We start from the raw sequence: 15,871 nt of genomic DNA on the forward strand, positions 1-15,871 counted from the left end.
AGAGAGAGGGAGAGAGAGAGTGAGGGAGAGAGCAGGAGCGAGAGGAAGAGGAAGAGAGAGAAAGATTAGGAAAATGAGAGCGGATAGAGAGAGAATGAGAGTCAGCCTGTGAGTGTTTCCTGAAAGGAGGATAAAAAGAGAGAGAGAGAGAGAGAGGAGAGAGAGAGGAGACCCCGGGGTGGGCTGCTGCAAGCGGCGGGCAACAGCGAGCCATGGAGGGCGAGTAAGTCCTTACATTTTCATTTCTAACATTGCACATATTAGCCATCCAGCACAGGAACAACGGCACCGCCATCAGCGCTCCAGCAGCAGCAGCAGCAGCAGCAGCAGCAGCATCATGCACACTGGCACCGCCGCCGCCGCCGCCGCTGCGCTCCACTTTACACGGCTGCATGCCGGGAACCCAAGCGCCGCTCCGCCGCCTCGGATCAACAGCATACACCCCGTTTAACGACACATCCATGCCAATATGTCATAAACGCTCAGCCACCTACATGTGGACCCGACTGGCACACACACGCACACACACACATACACACACACACACACGCACACACTCAACACAAACAACAGCAGAATGAGAGACGCGTTAAAACGAGCAGCGGCTTATATGCAACAATTCGGGATTCGAACGCGTCGGTTTGCGGTGAACAGCAACAACAGTCACGAAATGAGTCAATGTGTAAAATGTATGGAGGGGGGAGGAGGAGGGGAGGAAAAGAAGACGAAATATGGCGAGTTTGGGGCCAGAATCGCGTCATTGAAGCCAAGGCTCCAGTGAGGCGAGGGAGGGATGAAGCGCCGCGGTTTTATCAACGTGTCTCGGGGTTTCATTATGATTTTTAAAGCCAAACTTTATGAATGAAATGTGATTTTTTTTCTCTCTCCCTCTCTCTCTCTCTCTCTCCCTCTCTCCCTCTGTCGCTCTCTCTCTCTCTCTTCCTCACCCCTCCTCTCCTCCTTCCCTTTTCTCATCGGCCCCCTCCCCCATCCCTCGCTTCCTCTCCATCCTCTCACCCACTCGTTCCCTTTTTCTTCCCTTTTCTCTCTCTCCTCTCTCTCTCTTTCTCTCTCTATCTCTCTCTCTCACACACACACACGCGCGCGATTGTGTTGTATTAAAGCCCCGTTGATAAAATAATAATGGATAGATAGATGAAGATAAATGTGAATGCGCGAGCTGCCGTTTCCAATCCGCTCTTCCTCGCCGCGTTCCATTCATAAAAAAAGCGATCTAACATGATATCGGGGTGTGTTAATGAGCGCGTGCGGCGGCAGGGGCGGAATGGGGAGCGCGAGCGTTTTGCACGGGGACGAAATCAGCGCAACAATTAGAATTCAGCGTGATTTGGGAATTTAAAAAAAAAACCCACAACACACACACACACACACACACACACAGAAAAACCCTGCGACTCGCTGCACATGTGGAAGCCGCGGTGCTGAATTATTCAACCGATTGGCAAGAATGCAGGTGGGCCTCTGATGGCGAATGGGCGCGTTCATTGATACATCCACACTCTTCCTCCCTCCTCCTCCTCCTCCTCCTCCCATTTGGTCACTTCTCTCCTCTTCCACTGGTTTCCTTCCTCTCTCTCTCCCTCTCTCTCTCTCTCTCCCTCTCTCTCTCTCTCTCTCTGTGTCCATTGGCACAGCAGTTCTTCCATTCTGCCTGCACTTCTTGTGAATGCTGCAGGTTTAATTCACATTTGTGGGGGCGGAATGCTTTAAAAATGTCAGATTTTCGGGGGGGAAATATGAGGTAATATCAGGTCTACGCTAACGTTTGGTCATTCTTCATGCTTTGTAACCATCACCATCACCATCACCATCCTCATCCTCATCATCGCATGCTTGTGATATTCTGATTAGATTTACCTCCAGCACGTGACCACGGTTTGTTAAACCCTGCTGGGGCTCTGGTGTCTGCCTGTCTGTCTGACTGACTGTCTGTGAGCCGTGGAGCTGTCACACTGTTGCCGAGCATAAAGGCCTCGCTGTCAATTCTGTCTTCTTTGTGTGAATTTCATCACGTTATCTTAGTTCAACAGAGCTTGAGAGAGACGAACACTCAACTGAAATCTGCTGTGCATGTGTGTTACAGAAGATGATCTGGGCTCCTCTTTTGTCCCTACATGTGTGTGTGTGTGTGTGTGTGTGTGTGTGTGTGTGTGTGTGTGTGTGTGTGTGTGTGTGTGTGTGTGTGTGTGTGTGTGCATGCATTTGTGGCTGTGTACAGTTATAGGTGTGTGTGTGTGTCTGCATTATCATGGCGTTGTTTAATCAGCCACGGCCCTCTGCTCACTCACTCTTGGTTTCTCCGACAGTGTGCGTGTTCGTGCAGTGGTGATGACACGTGATGACTCCAGTGGCGGTTGGGTGCCCCTCGGAGGTGGTGGCCTCAGTCATGTGGTCATATGTAAGGGGAGGAGTCATGACGGCAGGGGGAGGAGAGAATACATCATACGGGGAGAGCGGCTGCGAGATCGAGCAGTGAGTGTGTGCGTGTGTGTCATGGCTGCATCTATGGTGACACGTTTGATCCTCAACATCTACTGACGCTTCTCCAATGTAGACTCGTGTGGAGTGAGGAGTGATTTGAGGAAAGGACGTCTCTCAGCCAGTAAACTGACTTCTTCTCTTCTCCCCGTCGTTCCTTTTCTTCCTGTGTGTGTGTGTGTGTGTGTGTGTGTGTGGTTGTGTGTGTGCATGTGTGTGTGTGTAGCCGGTGTTGGAGTGCGCAGTGCAAAGGGGGTTAGTGTACAACAAGGTCAACCCCATCTTCCACCACTGGCGAGTAGAGGATCGCAAATTTGGCCTTACGTTCCAGAGTCCTGCTGATGCCATCTCCTTTGAGAAAGGGCTGCAGGCCGTCATAGACAAGCTGGACAGAGGTACGGTCCACTTCTGTCCACGTGACGCGATCCATACAAAGATTGATTGACTTGGTTGCATTTGAATCACCTTCCATGTGACTTCCCAAAAAAACAAACAATGAAGAAAGCTCACGTCTTCTTTTCTGGTCATCAAGGCTCCGACTCGCCTTCGTCCTCCACGCCGGAAGAGGCCGACACCGAGGACGACGGACAAGCTGTAAGTATCTGAGCGGTTTGTCTCCAGGCTCAAGGAGTCACTGGTGTGTGTGTGTGTGTGTGTGTGTGTGTGTTGGTCTGGTGGGATGACATGCGGCCTCTGCCAGTCCCATACAGGCAGCGAGTCGTCGTCCAACAGCAGGAAGGAGATGCTTCCCAAACCCATCACCATAGTGACGAGCGAGTCATCCTCCACCTGCTTCGTGCGACCAGACGAGTTTGGTTTCGGTTCCAGCCACGCCGTCACCACTCAGACACCTGCACAGGTAGCTCAGCACCTCACACACACACATACCGTGGCCTGTTTGTGTTCTGGTCTGACAAAAACTGAAAGAACTCCTTTAACACGGCACACATTCTGACAGTCAGCATCACATACGATACATCAACATGCAGGAATGAATCAGAAACATAGATGGTGAAGATTCTTCTGTACGTCTTGATCTTGGAGGGGAAACCTGAGAGAGACTCCCACATATTTGAATCAAAACTTCACACCCGATGACGACCCCTCAAATTTGTCACCGGACTAAGCTAGCTTGAGATGTTTCGTGCTTTCGTGGCGATGTTTGAGCAAATCCGACCTTTGTTGTCAAAGTTCTGGATCTTTCCAGCAGTCTAGTCCAGGGTTGAGCTGTGTGGATCACTTGCTTAACTTCCTCAGGGTAAAGACATGAGCTTTACCCTTTCCTATCCCTTCTGTTTGTGCTTCTCAGTGGACAGTCTTAGTTTTACAACCTGGAAGTCCTGTTAATCATCCAGGTGTTCCTCCTTTTCCTGTTCATAGTGATATTTTATGTTTTAGACACACTGAAGCAAATGGAATCCCAGACTGGGTACCTGCTTCTGTCTTAAACAGAACCAAGCTCTTGTCGGACCATAGATTGTTCTCTAACGTGTGTCGGGGATCCACCCGGGTCCTTGAGTAGGTAAAGGGCACTGGGTTTTAAGTTCATGGCGGTTTCTCTCCTCCACATGTCATTTAGGACAAAATGTTCTGATGAAGAAGCTGCAGGTACCGGGGCTGCGTCACACACAGTCCCTCTGTAATCCTCTCCCCTCTCTGCAGATCCACACCAGGCCCGGGCAGCACCAGCTATCACAAATGGCCGCCGTGTTGAATCCCCCGACGCCGCCGCCCCCTCCTCCGGCCCCGCCTACTCCTCCTGTGGGCCCCGCTTCCTCCTCCTCGCCGCTCTCTCCCTCTCGCCCACCATTTCCCTTCTGGAGGAGGGAGACCTGCGCAGCGTGGACCCTTGCAAGGACCTGTGGGGTTCCCGGGGTTACGAGGACTACCGGCGAGCGGGGGCCACCAGGACTATGGTCGGGGGGCTGACTGGGGGTGTGGTTGTTGGCGGTGGAGGGAGTCTCCAGGACAAGTCAGAGCTGTGCGTTGTTCGCTTTGAGAAGGAGTTAGCAGGAGTGGGGACGGCGGGCTGCGAGGTGACGGTGACTCTGGACAGTAAAGCTTCCCAACGTCTGTCCTCGTCCTCGCCCACTTGCATGTCCATGCCCAACGCCGTGTCGGGCGTGTCCTCAGGTGCTGGCTCACCCCAGGAGACGTGCAAAGGCTCGTCGTCTCCCTGCTGCATTCACACCTCGCTCGCCACACCCCGGTCGCGGACTCGTAAGAGAGGAGGCGGGGCCAGCAGCAGCGGCGACCCGGGGGTGATCTCCCCCGACGACGACAGCCCGTGTCCCCAGGGGTCGTCCTCGTGCTCCTCTCGCTGCGTGTACTGCCGCTCTGTGTTCAGCGCTTCGGAGAACGGGCGGGGCCGCTGCAGAGACGCCCCCGACCCCGCCCTGCACTGCCTACGCCAGTGGACCTGTGTGTGGTGTGCGGAAAGTCTGCTCTACCACTGCATGTCGGACTCTGAGGGGGAGTTCTGGGAGCCTTGCTCGTGCGAGGACTCGTTGGGGGGTCACCCTCACCCGCTGTGCTGCGCCCGCTGGTTGGCCCTCCTGGCCCTCTCGCTCTTCGTGCCCTGCATGTGCTGCTACCTGCCTTTGCGCGCCTGCCTGCGGTGTGGGGAGAGGTGCGGCTGCTGCGGGGGAAAGCACAAGGCGGTCCGATGAGGCCGGGCATGGGGGGTGGGAGGGGCTTCCCTGGACAAAGGGGTTCTGGGCGGTGAGATGAGAGGAGAGAGCACCTGTGGGAACGCAGGAGGCGGAGCTGAGCAGGTGGAACAGTGCTCTCAGGAGACCCAGACCCTCCGAAGCCTGACGGCCTTCCACTGCATTCTGCTCTTTCTCTTTTCAACCTGGGGCCTTCCTCACGGGTCCGTGCCTGCTGAGGGTCACATCAGGCTCCGCGGGGTCACCCGGAGCCTTCATTGTGGATTTACTGAGGATCGGCTAACGGAGAGAGTTAAGGGGAGACTTTAACCGAAGGAAGAGACGACGAAGACGACGATGATGATGTGTACACTTTCAAAATGTCCTTTTGTTTTTTTATTTAGAAAGAAAAACAAAAAAGGAAAGATGTTTATATATATGATTGTTATAATTTTAATTGGTATATTTTATTAAACGTTAATCGACGGAATCCCCCAACGGCACACACACACGATCCACACACACCATCACAGATCCACTAACATGAGAGCATGGGGAACTTACTTGTTTCGTGTTGACTTGTTTATCAATCAGATGAACACACGTCACCCCTTTACCTCTAATTTACCTCAGATGTTACTCGTGGTGTGTGTGTGTGTGTGTGTGTGTGTGTGTGTGTGTGTGTGTGTGTGTGTGTGTGTGTGTGTGTGTGTGTGTGTGTGTGTGTGTGTGTGTGTGTGTGTGTGAGAGAGAGAGAGAGAGAGAGAGAGAGGGAGAGTGAGAGAGAGAGAGAGAGAGAGAGAGAGAGAGAGAGAGAGAGAGAGAGAGAGAGAGAGAGAGAGAGAGAGAGAGAGAGAGAGAGAGAGAGAGAGAGAGAGAGAGAGAGAGAGAGAGAGAGAGCAAACGATTGAGTGCCGTCATCATGAAAGTGCGAGCATCTGAGGCCACTCGTGTTGCGTTCAAATGCAAGGGGACAATTATTGTTAAGGGAAGTTGCAATGACCACAAAGACTTCAGCCTCATCCTGGCCCTTTGTAACCACAACAAGGTTCTGTTCCTCATCATGAAACGGTTTAGAGCGTGAATCAACCACACTTAACTCCAAACGTCCATCTTCCCTTGTGTGTGTGTGTGTCCATAGTAGGAGTCATAGAGGGGCGAAGGTCCCGACCCGCTGTACCTGTGTGGAATCAGTCAAGGTGCTTTCAGCCGAGGCCTCCGGGTGAGCCTAGTCCACCTACAGCCCCACCACCCTAACCCCCCAAAGACCAAACCAGACGGAGCCAATCTGCAGACCTGTTCAGGCCTTTAAGCGAGACGCCGCCAAAAAAAAACCCACACACACAAACGCACAACAATGAACAATGTGCTGACGAGCTATTTTTCTGCCAACAGGGGAGGAGAAAAAAACCCTGCAGGAAGCTGAATGAATATTTGTAGCTGCCATTGTGTCTGAGGTGAAGAGGAAGAGAATAAAAGTAGGACGCAGAAAAGAAAAGCAGGTTCATTGTCGCTCACAGGCGTGTGGCGTTTAAGGGCGCGTGTTAAGAGGAGCGACGCATTAGAGGGGAACAAAGATGGCCGCAGCTCTGTCTTTGTTTGTGTGGTGGCGACTGTGGCACGTGTGTTTGCTGAATGTTGCCCCGTGTGTGAAGAACGCTGCTATTTTACCTCCCTGGCCCCCCTGACCCCCTCCATGCCCCTGTTATTCAAACGGCCCTGCTGCCTCTTAGTAATCCACAAAGGTGCGAATTGAGAAACGGTCCCCGGGTTGTGAGGAGGATGTGTGTGTGTGTGTGTGTGTGTGTGTGTGTGTGTGTGTGTGCGGCGTGTTAGAAACAAAGAGGAGGACGGTTCGTGTCTGGACTGAATCCTGAACCCTAAAGCTCTTAAAAACACAAAAACACATGCTGGTGATGTAACACTGACACCTCTGGAACCCCGTGGACCAGCTCCACACACACACACACACACACACGCAAATGAGATTAAGATTAAGATTATTTCCATGGTGTTTGTTAAAGGGAACAATCTGGTGTTTGGTGTCGTCTCTCACAATCAAAGAGCTAAATGTTTCTTGGCGAGACTCGGTCAAATCCTCAAATCTGTTTTTATTTATTCAATCAAATTAGGTCAGACGATCAGACGGAGATCAGACTGGTGATGAAGAGTGTGAGAAGGTGAAGATCCGTCTCTTCACGCGTCGTAAACGGGACTCCATCACTTTAGCCGCAGTATTTACATATTTAGGTTTTAGCCAAGAACTCTTATATCCAAAGTGACTTAAACGGGAGTGAAGGGAGCGGAGGGAGAGCGGGGTTCTGACGGAGGAGGCGAACACGACCGACATCTTTACTGTTCAAAATCGGGTCAAGACGTCGGTCACATGGCTGCCACTCTCCAACCTGATCTTAAATGAACCCCACACACACACGCACACACACACACACACACACACACACACACACACACACACACACACACACACGCACACACACACACACACACACACACACACACACACACTTACTCAATGGTGCAGTTAAACAGAACTAGTAAAGCCATTGCACAGTTTGCTACTTCTGGTTGAGAGTAAAGTACCGAGTCATGTGATCACACCTGCAGGCCCCCATTCTTACATCTTAATAAATGTGCCTTTTGATTTGAGTAATCAATAAATTATGATTTGTAAGTAACTCTGTATTAAGTACTATTTTACTTTTTTGGGTTATTGATTTCTGCCAATGTGCATATTTTCAAATGTACGTATTTATTAGTTTCAAAGTAATTAATGAGATATTGACCTGTTTATTTATTTATTGAGATATTTATTCTGATTCTTTATTTTTTGGAGACAGGTTTTTATCTTCTGTGCTGTCTTACTTCTGACTTTGTGCCAATGTGCTGCTTTGAGGTGTTACATATCGTGGGTTTGTATCATTATTAAACCCTCACTCTATATTTTAAATTGGTGTGTGTGTGTTTCTGTGTGTTTCTGTGTGTGTTCTGTGAGGGAAGAAGAAGGAAGAAACGGTTAGAAAAACAAACATTTTATTACAGGAAAGGAGCTGCCATGTGTCTGGTGGTTCACTTGGTTGAATACATGTGTTGTCTTTTGTGTTTGAGGATCTCGGTGGAGGTGAGGTTCAAGTCCTGGTCACACACGTCACAGTGATAGACTCGGGTCAGGCCGGACGCTGAGGAAGAGGAGGAGGAGCCTCCTCTGCTGCCTTCTGCCTCTGGAAACCAAAACAGACAGTTGTTCCTTCAAAACTCGAGCATCTCACATGAACGTGTTAGAAGAACCAAAACAGGTCTGATAGGTAACGGTGAGGTGAGTTTCCTGACCTTCCTCCGGTTGCTGCTGTTCTCCCGGCGGCCTGCAGGAGGCCTCGTGCTGCATGCGCTCCAGTGGAGTCAGAGGAGAGTAGAGGTCACAGATGGGACAGGTCCAGAATGAGCGTAAACACTCGCTGTACAGATCCTTAGAGTCCTGCAGGTCAGAGAGAAACAGAAACTGAGATTAGAATTTCCAGCTCAATAAGTTAAAGAAAGGGGAAGAAAAATCTGTTTAATTCCAAATAGATCTCCAATCCAATTAGATCCAATAAAAGAATTATGTCTGATCTTCCCAAAACTGCTTGATTGATTATTATTATCATAGTTGGAGGGGCCGGACTCACAGCCAGGCAGTTGTAGGTGAAGAAGGCGGTGACCCTCAGGCCTCCTTTGATGGGGTCCGGCTTGGCCTCGGCTCCTGGACTCAGCCAGTTCAGGTTTGGGGCTTCGGCCTGTAGCTGGTCCTGCTCAGGCCGGGGGCCGATGTAGAGGTTCTGGGTCTGGAAGGCCGTCATCCTCCGCAGACTGTAGCTGACCTGAGAGCAGCAGGGGAAAGAAGTTTAGGGTTCAACTTTAGCTTGAACTGAGAGAAATGTGAAGAGAGTGAAAGAAGAAACTGTTATTTGTAATCTTTTAATGTCTCTTCTTATGCTCTTCTTCTTCTTCTTCCCCCTCACTGGTGCCTTATTAGCTTTTAAGGCGGATTACTGCCACCAACTGTCTCTATGTTGAATTGCATGAACCAGTCGTGGCTTCTTACCCTTAACATTACGTTCAAAAGTCTGTTTTCCATGATGAAATACTACATAAACTAATATTACACACCTCCGTGTAGAGCAGGAAGCGAACCAGTCGGTCACTCAGCTTCTCCATGACCTTGCGGGACACTCCAGGTCCCTCCATCCCCTTGGTCTGGCCCTGGTTGAGCTGGACCTGCAGCAGGCGCTCCCAGTCGGCCCTGAGGCTCAGAGCGGTGGACAGCACCTTGAGGGCCTGCTCGCCGTCCCTCACCTCCAGCTCCAACCAGCCGTCCACCACCAGACGGGTGCAGTCGGCGTTACTGTCCACCGAGTTTGACACCAGCAGCAGAGCCTGGAGGGGAGACACACACACATGCAGATTAGGATCATGGATCATGTGTGTTTACCATCATCCCTGGTCAGTTACACACACTTGATTTGTCAGCTTTCTCACCTGCAGGGCTGGGACCCTCACACAGTTGGACAAATACGGCTTGTTGGTCTCCAGCAGAGTGACGAAGGCGAGCAGCTGGTGTTTGCTGCTGTCCCTCCTTTCACTCTCTGCAGGCAGACATAAGGGACAGACAGGGACAGACAGGGAGACAGAGACAGACAGAGACCGACAGAGACAGACAGAGACGTCCTTTTTGACCAAATTGTTGAAAAATCAGGACTGAAATCCATAATGTGCTTAAATTCTTTACTAAATATCAAAGACAGACAGACAGACAGACAGACGTGGACAGATGTTGTGTTGGAGGTCTTATGGACAGAGGTCTTACCCGTCCCTCCGCTCTCATCCTCAGGAACATGCAGCACCTCTGGGTCGGTGGCGAACACACTGGTGGGGTGAATCACCACTCCCTGCTTATTCTTGGTGTGGAAAACCTTCACAAGGCAAAAGAAACAAATGGAGACGTCTTTTATGCTGCATTATTACTTCTTGGTCTATTTCAGCTCAGCTCAGAGATGAAGATGAAGTGTGTTTGGCCCCGACCTGCTCCGAGTCCTTGCGGTTGGAGTTGTGCTCGTCGGGCAGAGCCAGCTGAGGGTAGAGGCCCCGGCACAGCAGCAGCTTGAGCACCGCCTGCTGACGGGACGGCAGATCCTGACTGGCATTGACGGCTTCCTGCAGCTCGGAGACGTTGTGACGCAACTTGAACTTCACTTCCTGTAGAGAGAGAGAGAGAGAGAGAGAGAGAGAGAGAGAGAGAGAGAGAGAGAGAGAGAGAGAGAGAGAGAGAGAGAGAGAGAGAGACTCATTATTTTGTCACACACTCATGATGTTTCACTGTAGAACCTGTCTCTCCGCTCTACAGGTGTGTTTCTGCCGACCAGTCCCCTCTGGGTTCACCTGTATGTCCACGTTCTGTCCGTCCTTGTCCTTCTTGCCTCTGGCCGTGTCCTCAGCGTCTGACCCGGAGCTGAACCCGTCCTCTCCCTCCTCAAGCCTCAGGATTTTGCGCTTGCTCCCCTCCTGTTTCTCGTGTTCCCTCTTCATCTGGTGCAGCTTCCTCCTCTCTGTCAGCCTCTCCCTGCGCTGCCCACGGTCGCCAGCAGAGGGCGCTGTGCGGTCCACTGACTCCAGCAGGCTGTGACTCCTCAGCAGCTCCTGGTGAACAGAGAGGGCAGAGTGAGAAGCTGATGGACGACCGACGCCCGGGACGTTTGCTCCCCTGTGCTTCTTCTGCTTGCCTTGAACTGACGCCTCAGGTTGACCATCTCATATAACCGCTGCTCCTCCAAGCCTCGTCTCCTGCACCACTTCCTGGATCCTCCGCCTCGGTCTCCTTTAATCTGAGGAGGTCAAAGGTGAACTTTAGCCACAAACGTACCAAACAGACGACAGGACAGATGTTCTGCTGCTACACAAGAGTCTCAAAGTGGTTTAGAACTTTGGGCGGCCGTGTCACAGCGTCTCTCTGCTGACCTCCACCCAGGCGTTGAAGGTGTTGAGCAGAGTGAAGGGGTCTCCCTGGTTGCTGTGCAGGGGCTGACGGGCCGTGGCACAGTCCGGGTTGTGCTGCGTGCTGCGCAGGAAGGGCGACTGGACGCTGAGAGCCGCCGCCACCGTCAACACGGGCTCCACCAGCTGGAACAGAGAGCCCAGCACCAGCATCTTCCCTGAGGGACACACACACGTTACAGAAATGGGGGATTAGCACATGATGGTGTGTGAAATGGACGGATAGGAACCTTCAGGGAAACTTACCGATGACGACGTCCACAGGGAGCTGAGCTAACAAGCTGCCGATGGAGGTCAGCTCTCCTCCCCTGTCCAGCGCCCCCTGCTCCTTCAGATACGTCACAGCCGTCTGTATGCTGGCAGCTGGAGGAGGATCTATGAAGACGAAGGAGAGCGGATCTCCAAGGCTCATGCTCTTCATCTGCAGGAGCAAAGAGAAGGCACAGATCAACCTCAGGCCTGTGATCACACTCAGCTTCTATAAGGAGGAGGTTTATGGGATCAGCAGCTCGTTACCTGGAGAACCAGGGAGTCCAGAGCCACTCTGTGGATTTCAGGCACAGGATAAGGAGGAAAGGCGTCGTAGTCGGACTCGGCGTAGAGGCGATAACACACTCCTGGACCCGTACGACCCGCTCGGCCCTTCCTCTGCTCGGCACTGGCTCGGCTGATCCAGAACTCCTGCAGACGCTGCATCTTGGCCTTTGGGTCGAAACTCATTTCCTTGACCTTTCCTGCAGGAGCACAGAGGAGAACAGAGCCATGGGTGAAGTGTTTACAGGTTTAGTTTGCTTCACACCAACAGTCTGGTCTGGTCACAGGTCCAGCTGCCAATCAGATGATGTCATCTGGATCAGCAGAGAGCGATCCATGGAGTCTGAGTCCCCGTATTAGTTTCACACCTGAGTCAACAACAAAGCGAACTCCATCGATGGTAACTGACGTCTCTGCGATGTTTGTGGAGATGATGCACTTCCTCACCCCGGGAGGAGAGATGTCGAACACCTGCAGGAGGAAACAGGAAACAGAATGAGCAGACGGGCCAAACAAAATTCAACACAGCGGCTTTTAAACGAGCCGTGTCCCTCTGAGGTGAGGCGGGTCGGGCTGCACCTTATCCTGCTGGGCCAGAGAGAGCGTGCTGTGGAGCGGCAACACGATCCAGCGGCGTGTGTGTGTGGCGTAAACCTGGCAGGCCTCCTGGATGGTGGAGATCTCTGCCACGCCGCTGAGGAAGAGGAGCAGGTCGCCCCTCTCTTCCGGCGGGTAACGCTGGTCGATGCCCTGCAGGATGCGGAGGTACGGCCTGGGGTCCATCTTCTCTGAGCGGGACGGCTGCTCCTCGGGCGGGATGGGATGGTATGTCACCTAGGTAACGGGAACAGGATCAATGCTACCACAGCCTTGGTTGCTTCATCGATGAGGAAGATTTTGTCGTGTCCTCTTCTTACCTGGATAGGAAACAGCCTGCCAGGCACCTGCAGTACGGGGGCGGAGCCAAAATAGTCGGAGAAGAGTTTGATGTTGATGGTGGCCGACATGAGGACGAGCCGCAGGTTGGGGCGGTTGGCCAGCAGCGAGCGCAGGACGCCGAGCAGGAAGTCGCAGTGGAGGTGGCGCTCGTGCACCTCGTCCACGATCAGAACCTGGTACTGGGCCAGCTCCCCGTCCTGTTGGATCTGCCTAAGCAGCAGACCCTCGGTCAGGAACAGCAGCTTGGTGGCGGCGGTGCGGCTCGTCTCGAAGCGGATCTGGAAGCCCACCTGCAAAAACACAACAGCAATGTGAGTTTACTCACACACACTCACACAGCGTCTCACTCCAGGGCTGATCCGGATCAGGGTACACACCTTTGAGCCGTACTGGTTGAGGCTCTCAAAGCTGACCCTCTTGGCCAGGGAGATGCAGGCGATCCTTCTTGGCTGAGTGCAGGCCACCTGGCTGAAGCCGGAGGAGAGGAGGTACTGGGGCACCTGGGTGGATTTACCACAGCCGGTGTCTCCTGCCACCACCACCACAGGGTTCTGCCTCACCAGCTCCACGATCCTGTCTCTGTACTGGAAGATGGGCAGGTTCTTCTGGTCTCTGCGGAGCTTGGCCAGTTTACCAAAGCTCTGTCTTTGGCAGAAATCCAGGAAGTGCAGCAGAGTGAGTCTACAGTCTGTGATCTCTGGAGTCCCGGGCCCTGAGGAGCTGCGTCTGTTTCTGTGATCGGACTTCCCAAGACGTTCCTCTATGTCCCTGGTGCACACAGAGATGTTAATCCTGTATCGGGCGTCGTATTCTTTAGGGAGGCCCAGATCCAGCTTCCCAGCCTTCCCCCTCGCCTCTCTGCCCTCTGAGCTGCCCGCTCCACACATGTCCTTCTTTGTTTTGAACCTTTGGAAGCGATCGAAGAAGGCCCAGAACTCAGCATGCTCTGGGCTGCGGGCCTGGATGTAGTCGTGCTTGCGGAAGAAGATTTCATCCATCTGAGAGCGGCACACCGGGCTGTCCCAGTCCCAGGTGCTCTGGCGGTCTCTCCTCCGGTCTGAATCCATATTCGACCCCAACGACTGACAAGCTGGGTTGACTGTATGGAAGCTGTACTACAAGTGAACTATTCCAGTCATATGACTAGACAAACTATGTAATAATTCTTTCACGATTCATAAAATATGACATAACAAAACAGGACATAAAGCAGTCCTCTGGTAATCTAACATCTACTAGCTGATCTATTTCGTTCATGAATGTTTTACTCACGAATCAGTACCAACATCGGTCCCAACTGTATATGGTCCAATTCATTTAAACCTTCATGTTTTGCTTCCATGCGTTAAAACTAGACTATGGGAGCAGAGAACACGATCTCGAGTTTGTGTTCTATTATCCATCAACGACTCTGGATTAGGAATAATTACATCTGTACGAATAGCATTAGCCTACGAAGACTGGCGGAAGAATAACACGGTAGTACAATTTCCGGTCGGTTCCCTCAAACGTGTCCGGCAGAAAATTGGGTCGCCGCTTCGTCTTCGTCTATGACAACACAGACTCTATGTTGTTTAACTGCGACTTGCAAACAGGACGCCTTACTACTTATTGGCACATTGTTATTTATTATTGTCGATTGCAGTTTACTGATGTTACCGTATTAGTTAAGATGTTTTGTTTGCAATCGCATAGACGTTGTACAAAAAACTGTGGTTGCGTTCCAGACGTCGGGGTAGTTCGTTCTCCAGTCCGCGAGGGGGCAGTGCTGTGCGGCGTGTTAGTGTGTGACGCGCTCAGTGTAAACACGGAAGCGTTTGCGTGATCCAAACAAACAGCGATGAAAGCGAATAAGTGTTTATTTCTTCATGAAGCCACTGAGGCAGAGGAGGTTGAAGCACTAGACACCTATGCGAGGTTCCTTCTCTTCTTTATATGAATATAATATAATATATAATATTATTATATATGATTGTTTCATAATAATAATATATAACGTACGTCTCTGCATCACCATACAGAAAAGAGTGGTTCTATAAGCACTCGATAAACGCTCTGTACCCGCTCTATCTCCAACCCATGTGACCTCTCTGCTGTGGGGTGGCAGTCATTCTAGTGCACAAACCACAACGTCACACTGAAACACAGGAGCTATTGACATCATGTGGGATGACGTGATGTCATATGATGTCATATGGTGATGTGGAGACATGTCATATGAGACATCTTGAGCTATTGGGACCACTTATGTTTTAATGTATGAATGGAACAGTGTGTTGTTTATTTATTGTTATTTATTATTTATTTATAGTTGTTTATTTATAGATTATTGCTGTTCATTTATCACTGTTCAAAGATTTAGGCACAGCACAAATGCATTCTATTGTATTGTCATGTACAATGACAATAAATTCTATTCTATTCTATTCTAAATGGCAGACATACAGGGTTGCACAGTGTACTGCTGTGCTGGGCTGTCTGCACATTACCAGCCTGAGCAGCATAATGGAGAAGGAAATCTTGTCATCTTGCTGCAAGTGGTTGTGGACGGCAAAAGTATGTTCTGGGATTTGTGCACGAGCAGTCTGATGAGGTCGAGTGAGTCCAGCAGGTTTGGAAAGTCACGGCCATGTGGTGATGTCCCCACCTGGATGCTCAACATCAGTGGTTACTCTCAGTGATGCAGGGTACTAACTCTAATAACTCACTTCCTTTTGGGTCACCAAACACATGACACCAGTGTCAGTGTCCACAATGAGTTGATTTGTGCTTGTTTGCCTTCTTAGCTCTACATGTTTAAACCTGTGCTCAGAGGAATGACTCTATGGATATAGGAATGAATTAAATATTCTTGATGGAATCTCCTATCTGCCCCAATAAACACACAAAAGAAAAAGTTTTCAAGTTCAAGCTGAAAATACAACTTTACATGTTCATATAATGTAATTAGATACAATATCATTTTAAGAAGTGACTGATGTGCAAAGGACAAAAGTAAAATGTGTCAGGAAGAACAAAAGAAAACCAAACTAGCTGGTAAAGGCTCTCAGAAAGCATCATAGTTCTGAAGGTCACAATTTGGGCCAATAGGAGGTCAGTATTTAATTTTCCTCCCCTCCTCCAGTAAAGTTTTCCCTGTTTTTTCGGTTTATTCAAATGTATTTGAATTACAATTTGTATTTGTTTTGTTTATTTAATACCCCTTA

General features: G+C 50.8%; 2 protein-coding genes across 2 annotated transcripts; one reads left to right on the top strand and one right to left on the bottom strand.

Annotated features, from left to right (window-relative positions):
• Window positions 1–212: 212 nt before the first annotated feature.
• spred3 (sprouty related EVH1 domain containing 3) lies at window positions 213–5,168 on the top strand. The gene is given in 7 exon segments (XM_076146435.1): window positions 213–223; window positions 2,328–2,493; window positions 2,726–2,894; window positions 3,032–3,093; window positions 3,200–3,358; window positions 4,162–4,294; window positions 4,297–5,168. Coding segments are annotated over 7 exon segments (1,572 nt in total).
• A 3,040-nt stretch (window positions 5,169–8,208) lies between these two features.
• Window positions 8,209–14,153, bottom strand: dhx34 (DEAH (Asp-Glu-Ala-His) box polypeptide 34). Its single transcript, XM_076146517.1, has 16 exons — window positions 13,043–14,153; window positions 12,644–12,955; window positions 12,306–12,560; window positions 12,095–12,197; window positions 11,709–11,926; window positions 11,439–11,613; window positions 11,157–11,350; window positions 10,922–11,023; window positions 10,581–10,838; window positions 10,224–10,397; window positions 10,009–10,114; window positions 9,681–9,787; window positions 9,312–9,578; window positions 8,831–9,022; window positions 8,496–8,640; window positions 8,209–8,386 (listed from the first exon to the last, which is right to left on the bottom strand). Exons 1-16 carry the CDS (start codon window positions 13,730–13,732, stop codon window positions 8,235–8,237), a joined length of 3,450 nt encoding a protein of 1,149 aa, XP_076002632.1. The 5' UTR covers window positions 13,733–14,153; the 3' UTR covers window positions 8,209–8,234.
• Between the last annotated feature and the right edge of the window lie 1,718 nt (window positions 14,154–15,871).

This window comes from Genypterus blacodes, unplaced genomic scaffold (assembly GCF_046128005.1).
Source record: "Genypterus blacodes isolate CSIRO-AG114 ecotype Tasmania unplaced genomic scaffold, CSIRO-AGI_Gbla_v1 ptg000032l_1, whole genome shotgun sequence".
NCBI lineage: Eukaryota > Metazoa > Chordata > Actinopteri > Ophidiiformes > Ophidiidae > Genypterus > Genypterus blacodes.

What these genes read in the sequence shown, in the direction of transcription:
- dhx34 (XM_076146517.1), bottom strand. Translation starts at nt 13,732, where the DNA reads ATGGATTCAGACCGGAGGAGAGACCGCCAGAGCACCTGGGACTGGGAC. An exon ending in GCTTCCTGCTCTACACGGAG is followed by an intron (nt 9,023 to 9,311) that starts GTGTGTAATATT and finishes TGCTGCTCTCAG; the next exon opens with GTCAGCTACAGTCTGCGGAG. An exon ending in ACAGCAGCAACCGGAGGAAG is followed by an intron (nt 8,387 to 8,495) that starts GTCAGGAAACTC and finishes TTTGGTTTCCAG; the next exon opens with AGGCAGAAGGCAGCAGAGGA.